Here is a 13131-nt window from a genome sequence, read left to right on the forward strand (position 1 = left end):
TGAGTAGCCATATAAATGTAATAAATAAATGGCAAACAACAAAGCTATTGAATTTTGGTAGTTGTGGTTGGAGGAGCTTTTAAGAACAACAAAAGTGGCTTGGAGGCCGCCTCAAATTACTTTTGCTAAGGCAATCTAACAGAATGATAAAGCCAAAAAATCCTTTAAATGCTTCAAATACGATATCATACTAAACAGTCCATTTTAAGTGGCGCAATAGTTAGTATACAGTATTTCAGGCTAATTCTGCTGACTGCCAGCTCAAGGTTGACTCAGCCTTCCATTCTTCCAAGGTCAGTAAAATGAGGACCCAGATTGTTGGGGGCAATGTGCTGACTCTGTAAACTGCTTAGAGAGGGTGAAGTGGGTATATAAGTTTAAGTGCTATTGCTATTAAGTAAAAAAAAACAATCTTGTCCATGAACCAGATTTAAATGGACATTTAAGGCTACCAGCAACCTTAACACCAACACATCAACATGTTGACACACCAACATGTAGCTGCATCACATATTCTTTCCATCTTGATTCACATGCCAAACTTCCTTTAGCAAGCCCTCAAGTCTCATTAATATGTAAGTTTTACCATCTTTGGTTGTGAATTTTGTTTATGTGACAAAACACACAGATTCATCTCTTTATCCAGAACTCTCAACCCACCCATATGGTATCCTATCAGAGAAAAGGGTTGGCAGACAAGTTTGGCTATCCTTTAAAAACATATGCTGTAGATTAGCAACTGTGAATGCAAAACTTATTCAAAATAATTGCTGTTAATTAATCTTTCCCAAACTGCTGTCCTCCAGATGTGCTAGATCCCAATACTCAGAGGTTCTGCTGGGAATTCTGGGAGTTGGTGTTCCAATTCATCTGGATGTATTCATTTGCAAGAAGGTTGTAATGAAATATGATTTTCCATATGTATCATGAAAGGAATACTATAGCAACTTATGATCTGAGACCATTAAGGCTTATTTTTGAGAACACAAGTAGACATTTTTGCAAAGTTTTTAGAAAAACAGGCCAATATAAACTTTCTCAAAAATTAAAATTTCCAAGCCTTGATACATTTGCTTAGAAAGCAAACAATAGAATCTTTTTTTTCAAATTAGTGATTCAACTAGAGGGAATGCTTGTTTGAATGCTTTTGAAACAAACAGGTTTCAAAGGATAGTGTGTTTAGATAGGCACATCTTTACAAAAAAACAAAAAAAGCAGATGGGCTTTAGCAGCTCTCATTTAGTTGTTCCAAAACACAAAAATGAATGTAGTCACTCTCAACATTTCCTTTAGCTGATACATTCCTAAAGTGTTTTCATCTTGGGTAGCCCACTCTCCATCCCAGAATTCTCAACAGAATCCTTAGGGTGTGACCTGAGCCTCTCTCAAGGGGAGTTGTTGTTGTTAATTGGGAAGTCGTGTCCGACCCATCGCGACCCCATGGACAATGTTCCTCCAGGCCTTCCTGTCCTCTACCATCTTCTGGAGTCCATTTAAGTTCACACCTACTGCTTCAGTGACTCCATCCAGCCATCTCATTCTCTGTCGTCCTCTTCTTCTATTGCCCTCAATCTTTCCCAACATTAGGCTCTTCTCCAGTGAATCCTTCCTTCTCATTAGGTGGCCAAAGTACTTGAGTTTCAACTTCAGGATCTGGCCTTCTAAAGAGCAGTCAGGGTTGATCTCTTCTAGGACTGACAGGTTTGATCGCCTTGCAGTCCAGAGGATTCGCAGGACTCTTCTCCGGCACCATAGTTCAAAGGCCTCAATTCTTTTGCGCTCAGCCTTTCTTATGGTCCAACTTTCACAGCCATACCTTGCAACTGGGAAAACCATGGCCTTTACTATACGCTCAAGGGGATACTTATGCTGTATAATGCTCTCACAAGATGTGTTTGAATGTCTTGGGCTATACAGATGGATAAGGCTTCTCTTTATTATTTCTGAAAGACACACCAGGCAGTGTGAGAGGCTCCAGCGTCATCAGCTCTGCAGGGCCGACCGGCATGGACCACAGGCATCGGCGGCATGCACCAGGATGACCCGTCAGCAGCTGGAAAGGTTGGCTGGTCGATGCTCCATCACAGCAGGCTCCGGTTTCAGCTCGGGTTTACTGGCGGCACAGGATGCGGCACGACATCGCATATGGGCAGGGCATCCCACAGAGGCCCAACAGCCTGCAGCTTCTGTGTCGGCTAACTGGCGTGGGAGAGAACTGGCTTCTGGGTCAGCTTACTGGTGGGGGGGAGAGACGGAACAGCCCCGTGAGTCTGGATTGGCGGCACAGGGCTCAGGGTGCGTCCGTCGGCGGAAGGGGTCCTGGCAACGCCATTCCAGGCCGGAGCAGCCGGAGCAGACACCATTGGGACACACACCTGAACCAAAGAGCAGCAGGGAGGAGGCCGGGTGTTGGAATGCTGCTTTTTACATCCGAAGGCCGGATGCTGGCCTGTTGATTGGGGGCGGAACTGCAGGGTGGGAGAGACTATGTAAAGTGCTGGAGCAGATCACTGCAAGTGCTGACTTTATTACTGCATAGAATAAAACTGCTTGTCAACTCGTTCCTGTGTTCCTGGTTTGTTCCCACGGATGAAGAAGGACGCGTGATACAGAGATGGAAAGACTTAAGATTCTCACAATGGAAGAAAGAATGGTGAAGTTAATGGAACCAACCGAGATGGCAGAATTAAATACCTTGATTAAAGAAAAGACTTTGTTAGCTTTGTTTCTATGTGGAAACACTTTTGACTTTTTGCTAAAACCAAAAGAAATGTTATATTAATTTTGGGATTTGCCAATTAGAATTCTGTGTGATTGTATAATATTGAACTTTGGATCAAAAGATTAATGTATTTTATATCTGTAACTGTACTGAAGAAAGTTGGAAGTTACCCTTTTTCTATTTCTTTTTTTTTTCTTTTTTCCTTGTGTTTTATATTTCATATTTTGCAGAATAATAAGTTATATTTAAAAAAAACAAATTTAGTAAATCACCCAACCAAAAAAAGAACAACACAGATTATAATGCCCATCAAGAACAGGAGGGGAAACCATATTGAGGTTGAACACACAATCCAGATTTCTCTAGAGGAGACTAAATCAGGAATGACTGATAAAAGCATGAACCAGGGGCACATTTGGATTTTGACAGCATGTCATAAGCACTCTCCCAAAATGAGAGTGCCAGGGCATGTCTGGCCAATTATAAAGCAGAAGACAAAGTCTTTGTTGCAACATGTCACTTTATTTTCTACAAATGCTACCAGTTATCAGTTTATGGCAGGGGTATGCAACCTTGGCTCTTTTATGACTCGTGGACTTCAACTCCCAGAATTCCTGAGCTAAAGTTGCCTACCCCTGGTCTATGGGAATATAAAAGCTCTGTTGGAAATACAAGCTTTGCTTCAGCCTGGTGTTCTGTTCTAAAGTATACTATTTTCTAGCTATGTGAGCTTCTGAGATATAGAGCAAGATAAATGCTTCAGAACTGGTATGGATGTGGCTCTGGGGCTCACAGTCCCCAGAAAATATGAATTGAAGACATGGCAGCCACATATCACTGCCTTATCCCTCAAATCAGATGTGTATTTTCCTGGCTCCCTGAAGCTACCAAATGACCTCAGGAAAAAACCCCAGTTGCTGGCACATATAACAAGTATACTCATTTGGGATCTGAAGCACCATTCATTTTTTGTACAGAAAAAAAGTGGGGCTTCAAAAATAATCTAGAAACAGTGCTTCTGACTTCACAGAAGTGCAATATATATTCATTAAGGCAATCCCTTTTTTTTCTGGGAGTGTCTGGAAAAAAGTTGCAAAAAGTTGCTGTACTCAGATGAGGATTAAAGACCTTGTGAATCATTTTCAATGCATGCAAAGCTCTAAAAAGACCTTAAAAAGGTAAACTTGGGTAGGAGAAGGCGCTTGGCAGGCAAAAAAAGACATAATGATAGACATTTTTTTTCATTCCCAGGTGCCATGCCAGGAACCTGAGCAATAAACCTTTAGAATTTAGGAAAAGCTCTCAAGTGAAGTTTAGTAGGAACACCTGTTATACATTCTTCAACAGGACACTCTTCAATTATCTAGAAAGGTGTAGGAGAAAGAGTGGCAGAACCTGGGGCTGGCATGAAAAGAGCAATCAGCCTAGAATTGTTACATAATCACAATCAAAGTCCAATACCTCTTGAATGTTGTTGATGCTTATCTAGTGTCAAGCACCAAAATAGAGCTGACCTAAATTAGTTCAGTAGATTAACTGTTAGTTGAGTAGATTCCTGTGCATAGGCGTGAGTAATAATAAATCATTTTAACTGTAACTTCACATGTGGTCCTGCTCTTTTGCACCTGACAAAAGGCTGTGAAACATCATACGGTAATATTAATCTGCGATTTTTAAAACAGGATTTCTAACATTGGATGAATAAATTTTTATTTGTTGAACACGGAAGGGGGCTCAATCTTTTTGTCCTTTAGATTTAAGTACTAATGGGTCAGTTTGCACATCACCAAAATCCAAAAACAAACAAGCCACATAATGGTTTGGCTTAATGTGTGAGCCAACTGCTTCTTTCCAACCTGCAAAGTGTTTTCTTCTTTACTCTTAAATGCCACTTCAAAATATTGCTTTGTACTCTGTATTACCAAGAATTCTACTTCTCATTAAAAAAAAAAAAACAGTAACATTCATGTATAGCATTCACTTTGACCAAATACAATGAAAATGTAAGCACTGTAGATGGAAATCAAAGCTGAGATAACAGCCTGTTCTTCTTAACTTACACAATTTAAAATGTAACTTAACACCAACGTAATTAGCCAGCTGTTGACTTGGTTTTAAATGGTTCCAATGAAATCCAAAAGCAATGAATTAAAATCATAGAGTGCAGTTAGTCCTACCCTTGATTAATCGGTGGAAGATCAGCTTCAATAAACAGCAGAGGAAAGCAAATTAAAGTACATATTACAACAAATATGAAGGACTTTTTTTCCTCTAGGACAGAGATTCAATCAGAATAGAGCTGGAAGGGACCTTGTAGGGTCTTCTAATCCAACCCCCTGCTCAAGCAGAAGACTCTTTTCGTAAAAACTTCCAGTGATGAAGCACCTATAACTTCTGAAGGCAAACTGTTCCACTGGTTAATTGTCCTCACTGTTAGGAAATGTCTCCTAAATTCCAGGTTGCTTCTCTCCTTGATTAATTTCCATCCATTGTTTCTTGTCCTGCCCTCTGGAGCTTTGGAAAATAAGTTGACCCCCTCTTCTTTGTGGCAGCCCCTCAAATACTGGAATATTGCTAACATGTCACCCCTAGTCATTCTTTTCTCTAGACCAGTGGTTCTCAACCTGTGGGTCGGGACCCCATTTGGGGTCGAACGACCATTTCACGGGAGTCGCCAAACAATGCAGTCCGCCATTTTTCCCCCCTTTTCCTTAGCTGTGCTACTCCCTTTTATTCTATTGGCTTTTGAAAGCCAATAGAATAGACTCTCTTGAATAGAGTCTAATTCTATTGGCTTTCAAAAGCCAATAGGAATTGTCCAGGCTGTCTGTGCCCTGCTGAGCCCGCCAAAAGTCCCATTCTGCAAACAGTGCTACACCAGTTGAGTAGTCCCCAACTTACGACCGGTTGAGTAGTCCTCGACGTACGACCGGTTGGGGGGTCGCGGCATTAAAAAGGTTGAGAACCACTGCTCTAGACTGACCATATCCAATTCTTCATATGTTTTTGTCTCCAACCCCTTAGTCATCTTATTGCTCTTCTTTGCATTTTTTCCAAAGCCTCAACATTTTTTTTGTAATGTGGTGACCAAAACTGATTAATACTGCAAGTTTTTGTTGGCCTTCCTGAACTATAATTTTCATTAACCTTACCCATCAGGGCCAGTATGAGAGAGAGATGACTACTGCAGTCCAGCAACAATGTTAAGGATATATCACCCATCTTATTTTATTTATTGGATTTTGTTTCCACCTTTATTACTTGTCTAAATAATGCAAAGCAGCAAATATACAAAATGCTCCTCCTCCTCTTTTTCCTCACAATAACTCTGTGAGGAGGTTTGGGCTGAGAGAAAATGACTGGCCCAAGGTCACCCAGCCAGTTTTGATGCCTCAGGTGGGACTAGAACTCACAGTCTCTCAGTTTCTAGGCTAGCACCTTAACCACTACACCGAAGTGGCTCTCTCTATTAAGAGAAATAACAAACTTTGGGGCAAGTAGCGAAGAGTGCCGATGATTAAAAAAAGCCTGCATTGCATCCATAGCGGAGATCTACAAATGGATTCATGCTTACATTGTGGTGCAAGTGAAAGTCTGCTTACAGATAAGGAAAGTGAAGCTTATCTCTAAGGCTACAGCACTTTCAGACCCACACAGGTTTCCATGTTTTACTCTGATTGGAGTTCCTTGTGTTTTATGGATTGCAAGTCCAATACATTCAGTCAAAGATACAGATTTGGATATGAAGGTATGAGGCTTAAGGAAGGATTAGTTTCCTTTCCCTTCTTAGCTGAAGGGGGGGCTGTGGTGGTGCAGTGGTCAGAATGCAGTACTGCAGGCTACTTTTGCTGACTGCCGGCTGCCAGCAGTTCGGCAACTCAAGGTTGACTCAGCCTTCCATCCTTCCGAGGTCAGTAAAATGAGGACCCAGATTGTTGGGGGCAATAGGCTGACTCTGTAAACTGCTTAGAGAGGGCTGTAAAGCACTGTGAAGAAGTATATTAATCTAAGTCAGTGGTTCTCAACCTTCCTAATGCCGCGACCCCAACCATGTGGTTGTAAGTTGAGGACTACCTGTATTTCCCTGCGGGTGGGGGCAGGAGGAGGGGCGGGGTTTGCTCACTCTCATTCTCTCTCACTCACTTTTTCTTTTTCTCTCTCTGGCGCGCACGCTCCGCCTCCTCTCCTGCAGTGGAGTACACGCCGGGCAGGCCGAGGGCGCACGCAGGCCATCGCCCAGCAACCACCTCAGCCCGGGAGCACCACGCATGCGTGGTGTCGCCCCCTGCACCGGCCAAGGCGTAGCTGGTAAGGCGGCGGCGTCTGCGATTTCATCATGCGGAGGGCTCAGCTCGGACCGGCTGCCCACACAGTGTGTCGGGGGCGCGTTTCAAGGGTCCAGGCATCGGTGGGGAACCAGCGGGGCCTCTACACACCGCCCGGTTCCTGACAACCAGCTGAGAGTCGGCCCCACACGCACCAGCTACCCTCCCATCCCCCACCGCTGCCCCGCTAGCCTTACCTTGGCCATCGCCCGTTCAGTGCGGCGGCAAGCAGGCCCAGGCGCTCCTGGGCAGCCATAGCAAGTGGCAGCGACGGTGCAGGCCGACCACCGGCTGGGCCACCAGCTGGCCCAGCCCAAGGGAGGTAAGCCACCCGCCGGGCCCCACGCGCGCCAGCTACCCTCCCAGCGCCAGCTGCTGCCCTGCTAGCCTTACCTTGGCCGCCACCCCTTCGGTGCGGCAGCAGGCAGGCCCAGGCACTCCTGGGCAGCCATGGCAAGCGGCAGCAATAGTGCAGGCTGACCACTGTCTGGGCCACCAGCTGGCCCAGCCCAAGGGAGGTAAGTCACCTGCCGGGCCCCATGCGTGCCAGCTACCCTCCCAGCGCCCGCCGCTGCCCTGCTAGCCTCACCATGGCCACCACCCATTCGGTGCAGCGGCAGACAGGCCCAGGCGCTCCTGGGCAGCCCTCCCACTCCTGGCCCTCTTTTACTTACATTTAGTTGCTCAGCAGGGAAGGGTGGAAACTTCCAGAAAGCTCACCTTAGTTGCAGATAACCTGCAGCAACGTTTGCCGACTGGGACTTTTGGTGGGCTCAGCAGGGCAGAGACAGCCTGGACAATTCCTATTGGCTTTTGAAAGCCAATAGAATTAGACTCTATTCAAGACAGTCTATTCTATTGGCATTCGAAAGCCAATAGAATAAGAGGGAGTAGCACAGCTCATGAAAAAGGGAAAAAAAACAAAAAAAAAATGCCGGACTGCGTTTCATAGGAATTCTATGAGGAAAAACTCCAGGACTTTGGCAACCCCCGTGAAATGGTCATTCGACCCCAAATGAGGTCGCGACCCACAGGTTGAGAACTGCTGATCTAAGTGCTATTGCTATTACTATACAAACTGTAGTTCTCAAATTTTCTTAACTCTCAAATTCCATTTCTCTTCAAATCTTTTTTCTTTTAAATTGTACATTATGTATACAAATTATGATCCTGCCAACAATGAATGCTCTCCAGGCTGGCTGGTGGTGACGAGAGGTGTGGGTTCATATCCCAGCACGAGACTTAAGAAATCTATTTTAAGTATTGCTCAGAATAAAGGAATCTAAAGCCCTTCAAACTGTACATCTCCCATAATACTTCCCAATTTAGAATAATAGAGACCTATTTTGGAGTAGCGGGTGGACATTTGATCATGGCATAATGGAATATATGAAAGGTAAATATTGCCATTTTGCAGAAAGACAACAAAGAGGAACAGCAAGACTGTAAAAAAGAAAGTAGCCAGAGGTCACTTACTAAAGCTCATGACTACAGTGAAACTTAAACTGAGAATGCTCCAATTGAAATGCTTGAGTCCTTTCTGTTGATGAATTATTTTGTAACCGGAACAGATACCTTATCTTGTTATGGTGACACTTAAATAAACCATTGAATGCAGCTCTTGTATAAACAGATCACTATCTAACTGGACCAGTAACAGTTGCATAATTCATGCTTATAACATGCATATTGTATTAGGTTCTCTGGTTTGCAGAATGTGGACTAGAAAAAAAATCAAAATTATTTTCTAATCACTAAACAACAATAACTTATGGGTATGTATAATTTCAAATCTGTTCTGAATGCGTTTTGCATATACTGCATTGTTTCTCCATGAAACAAATTGGAGAATGTTTTCTTTTAACTGACACTGTGTGGGACCACAAGTACACAATGCTGGTCAGATACTTAAAATATAAAGGTAGCTATAACTACCGGTATAAAATAATTCTTCCTCTCAATGTCTATGTTCACATTGTGCTAATAATATAATTTGATGGGTTTTATTCATTTTGGTTTGTACAAGCGATAAATGAAGCTATAGCTGCTGTGACCTTGTAGTTAAACAAACTACTTTTGTGCAGTTTATTTAACTAACAATGCAGAGAGAAGACTGAAGCCTCCCTTCTGTGGACTGAGTTATCCAGATGGACTATTTTCAGGATTACAAATGAACTCCCACCCTGAAAAGGCTCTAAGTATGCTTTGGTGACTGTATGTTTTCTAAGTGGCTGGAAATTTTCCCAGAAAAACGCTGATGCCATCTATGTGGCTGAACTATTGTTACAAAAGGGTGAACCCAGCCATTGTCCCAAAAATCCTTGTTAAAAATACAACTGAAACATTGCTATTGTTCATTCAATAAACTATGATTAAAACCCATCGTGACTTAACATGAGACAGAACCCCAGCTACAAATTTTTAAGTAAGGAAATAACATTGCTGTTAATGCTGTTTTTTTAAAAAAACAGATTTCTCACTTTGGAATATTAATTAATAACTGTGCATATAAAAACAGCTGAATTCACACAAGATGCTTGGCCAGATAGATTACAATTCACTAAATAAACTGCAGTTAACTAGTATATGTAACACTCTGAAACGTAAATATTGATTCATGTAGTTTGCTAAGATGCAAACAAACCAGCCAACTTGGGCTTAGACTGTTGCATCAACCCAGCCACAGACTGTTTTCACATATTACACACAGCCATTATTTATAATCCACAAAAGACTGGTTCATGCAATCCACTGGACCAGTGTTTCTCAACCTGGGCAATTTGAAGTTGTGCAGATTGCAACTCCCAGAATTCCCTAACCATCGTGTTAGCTGGGGAATTCTAGGGGCTGAATTATCTTCAGGGTTGCCAAGGTTGAGAAACACTGTCCTAGGCCAAAATGGGCCATACCACACAATTAAAGTGAATTATGTCATAGTCATATAGTGCAAATGTTAGCCTGTCCTTCTGACATGACTTTTCTATGAAGAATCAAAAGTAGCTGACGGACTTGTTACCATGCAGACCCAGCAAACCTTGGACATATTGAGCTCTTATTCCTTAACTGACCTGTAACCCATCCAGAGTGATGGTACCTTTCCTATGGTAGGAGCTGTTACACTAATGCAAATTCAGAAAATCAGATTTCTGTTGGGATGCAGCTGCCTGCATTGTTGTCTAGCCTGGTACAAGATCAGCTGTGAAATATTCAATTCCCTTTTGAAAGCAGCATGCCAAAACAGGGAAATTTCCCTTTTATATAGAGAGAAAGTTTCTCCATCCAATTGTCTCTTATTTCCCCCTTTCTTCCTTCGCCTCTTCCATAATTTCTCTTTTGAAGAGGTTTTTTTTCCAGGAAAAGGAAGATACAGCACAGAAGGACCAAGAAACTCTAAAAGGGACCTCTCACATATGAGACAAAGGATAAAGCCACAAAAGAAGCACAAGCGTTTTCAGAGCCATAGCATCCATTTTTAACCACTTGTCATAGCCTGTAATGATACAGGAGCGAGATAAATATCCCAAAACTCCATTTACAAAAACAAATTTTGAAAGTTTTCAGATCATTATCTATTCAGAGTGATTTGCATATATTTTCACATGTCTGAAAGACATTTTAAATGAACATTTTAAATGGAAATATCATATGTACTCTTTTAATAGGCCAGGCATAAGCGGTGTACAAGTGCAAAAGGGGAAAAGAAAAGGATTAACATTCAATTCAACCTGAATAAAATATAAAAGTGAGGCAAATCAAAAGATGTTTTATTGGTGACCTCCAAGCCCATGAGCCAAGAGAGTAAAATCATGTAACAAAAATACAAAAAGAAAGAGCCACACACAGATAATGGTTTCTGACTGGCATATACATCCTTTTGTTTTCCTTTCAAAGTTTTCAAAATAATGACTTCAAGTGAATAATTAAAATTATAGCACTCTTTTAACCCAGTGACCTTTGAGAGTCCTTATTTGCAGTCACTACACTAGATGTATCTTTCATTTATTTTTTTAGGTTCTGGAAACAAAATAATTTTCTCACTGTGCTGAATATCCAACATTCATGGATACTGAATTGGAGTTAGAAAATAGTGGAGGGAAAACCAGGAACGCTCTACAGCACAACTCAAGATTGTTTATTATTAATCAAGGTCTTAACAGTACCAAATAGTTGATAAAAATCCTGAACCAAATAGCCAAGAAGCTGAACCAGATCAAAGAAAACTACTTATCAAAAAAGCAGAAGTCCTTAAAAAAGCATTTTTGCAATATCAGGATTGCACTCATCCTTAACCTCCTATGCTGTGCTGCCTAGCCAGTCTTCCCCAAACTGATACATCCCCCATTACCTCCAATCCAGTAAGGCTACTCTTGACAGCTGGCTCAAAATTATCAAAATGGTGTGTGGTTCAGCACATCCAGCTAGCACCAGCCTGATCTAAACAGACAGATGGTGCATTATTTGGGGGGGGGGCAGGAAGAATGAGTGTTTATAAAGGTTCGGGAACGCTGCCAACCAACTAATGCACCCTTAGCATTCACTTTTCTCTTAGAAACAAGTGGCGCCTAAAGTTGAAAATGTTCTGGAGCACTGCATGTTTGGGCAGAAGTACATTGGGCTGCGTTCAGACTGGCATTTTACCTAGGAGGTAGCTGCAAAATCTACCATCTCAACATTTTACAGCTAATAAGCAAGATAACGTATTTATTTCTTTAAACACCCTCAATTACTAACAGGACATCCGTTTAAAAGGGAAGCTCTGGAATCTCGGGCATTTCTCAGGCTCCAGTGACGCACATCTTCTGTGGTCCTGGCCGTTTTTTAACCCTGCTTCGCTTCAAGCACTAACTGGGAGCTTATAGGCGGGTAGAGGAGGTCGCTGAAGATTTAGATCTTCGCCTTCAATGAACCGCTATGCCCCACTATCCTTCAAGAGCGCCCAACGTGCAACGGACACGCGTTCTTCACTAACTCCGGCCAACGCTTGGCGGAGTGTGCTTTTTGCATGAACATCAAAAGCTAGGAAGCCGTGAACTCTCGCGGTCGGCTCCATCCCAAACTGCTTATAAGGCGCTCGGGGCCCGCTGGCTCATTTGTTTACCCGCGCGGGAGGCGAGTTCGTCTACTAGACAGGGTAGCGAATGTGTGCGCGCGCGTGTGTTTTGCTCGTAGCCAAGGAACTCGGGTTTTGCAAAGCCCTTTTTCAGGTTAAGAGAGACAAACAATTTGCAGACACGATCCCTCCGGAGCAGACGAGTTGAATACGTCCTCGGCAGAACCGAGGGAATCGGCGGCAGGAGAGATCGGGCGACCCAGGGAAAAGAAGGAACAAAGATGGGAGGTTAGCAGAGAAAGTTTGGAGAGAAGCAGAAGAGGGCTGGAAGCGTCCTAAGGAAACAGCTGCGCAGGAGAAAGATCCAAGCGCGGAGAAGCAGCCGGAGTCCTATTTTCTTACCCTTGGTCCACTCCACAACTTGCTTAGGATTCCACTTGGTTACGGGCTCCATCCTCTTCCTCGGTCCAGCCGTTGCTCTCCCCCACCACCCGGCGGATCCGGATTCTAGCAAAGGAAAGCCGCCCGGAGCTCCAACTAGCTCCTTTCTCTCTGTCCCCAAGCACGGATTTTCCCCTTTCGGGCTCCCATCCGAGCGGGCAGCCCGCGAGCCACCCGCCCTCTCAGCTCCGCCCTTCGGGCCCAGGCCTGCCTCTCCTGCGCATCCAGCCCCTCCTCCACGTGCTTGGCACTCTTGCCAGGAGAGCCGCACAGAGGCGCTGCCTCTCTCGCCCTTGGCAGCTCCGGGGCTTCATTTCTCCCGCGCCCCCTGCAGGACGGAAGGGCTCGGGCTCAAGTTACCAAAAGTGGAGGGGGGAGATTGGTTGTAGTTGTGGGGACCCGCCCGTTTTTCGCAGCTCTTTCAACCTCGAACTCTGCACGGGAGCTGGAACGAAACTCCTGAAAGGCAAAAAGCCCGGCCCGGCGGCGCCCACGCAGGCTCCTTGCTCTGCAGTTCCGGCGGGTGTATTTTGTTTTGCAATGAAGCCTGCTGGAAATGGTTGCCAAGTGTGCACATCTGCGGGCTGGGGGGG

The 13131-nt window shown here is 43.8% G+C and overlaps 1 protein-coding gene across 1 annotated transcript in view; it reads right to left on the reverse strand.

The window, feature by feature from the left end:
* Positions 1 to 12869, reverse strand: part of CNKSR3 (CNKSR family member 3) — an 81655-nt gene extending 68786 nt beyond the window's left edge. Inside the window, exon 1 of the mRNA XM_039358258.1 lies at positions 12500 to 12869. Coding sequence (XP_039214192.1) covers positions 12500 to 12551 — 52 coding nt within the window. The 5' untranslated portion in view covers positions 12552 to 12869. The remainder of the gene's footprint in view (positions 1 to 12499) is intronic.
* Between the last annotated feature and the right edge of the window lie 262 nt (positions 12870 to 13131).

The sequence above is a fragment of the Crotalus tigris genome, unplaced genomic scaffold (assembly GCF_016545835.1).
Source record: "Crotalus tigris isolate CLP2741 ecotype Arizona unplaced genomic scaffold, ASM1654583v1 scf7180000019007.31208882:3723066, whole genome shotgun sequence".
NCBI classification, from domain to species: Eukaryota; Metazoa; Chordata; class Lepidosauria; order Squamata; family Viperidae; genus Crotalus; species Crotalus tigris.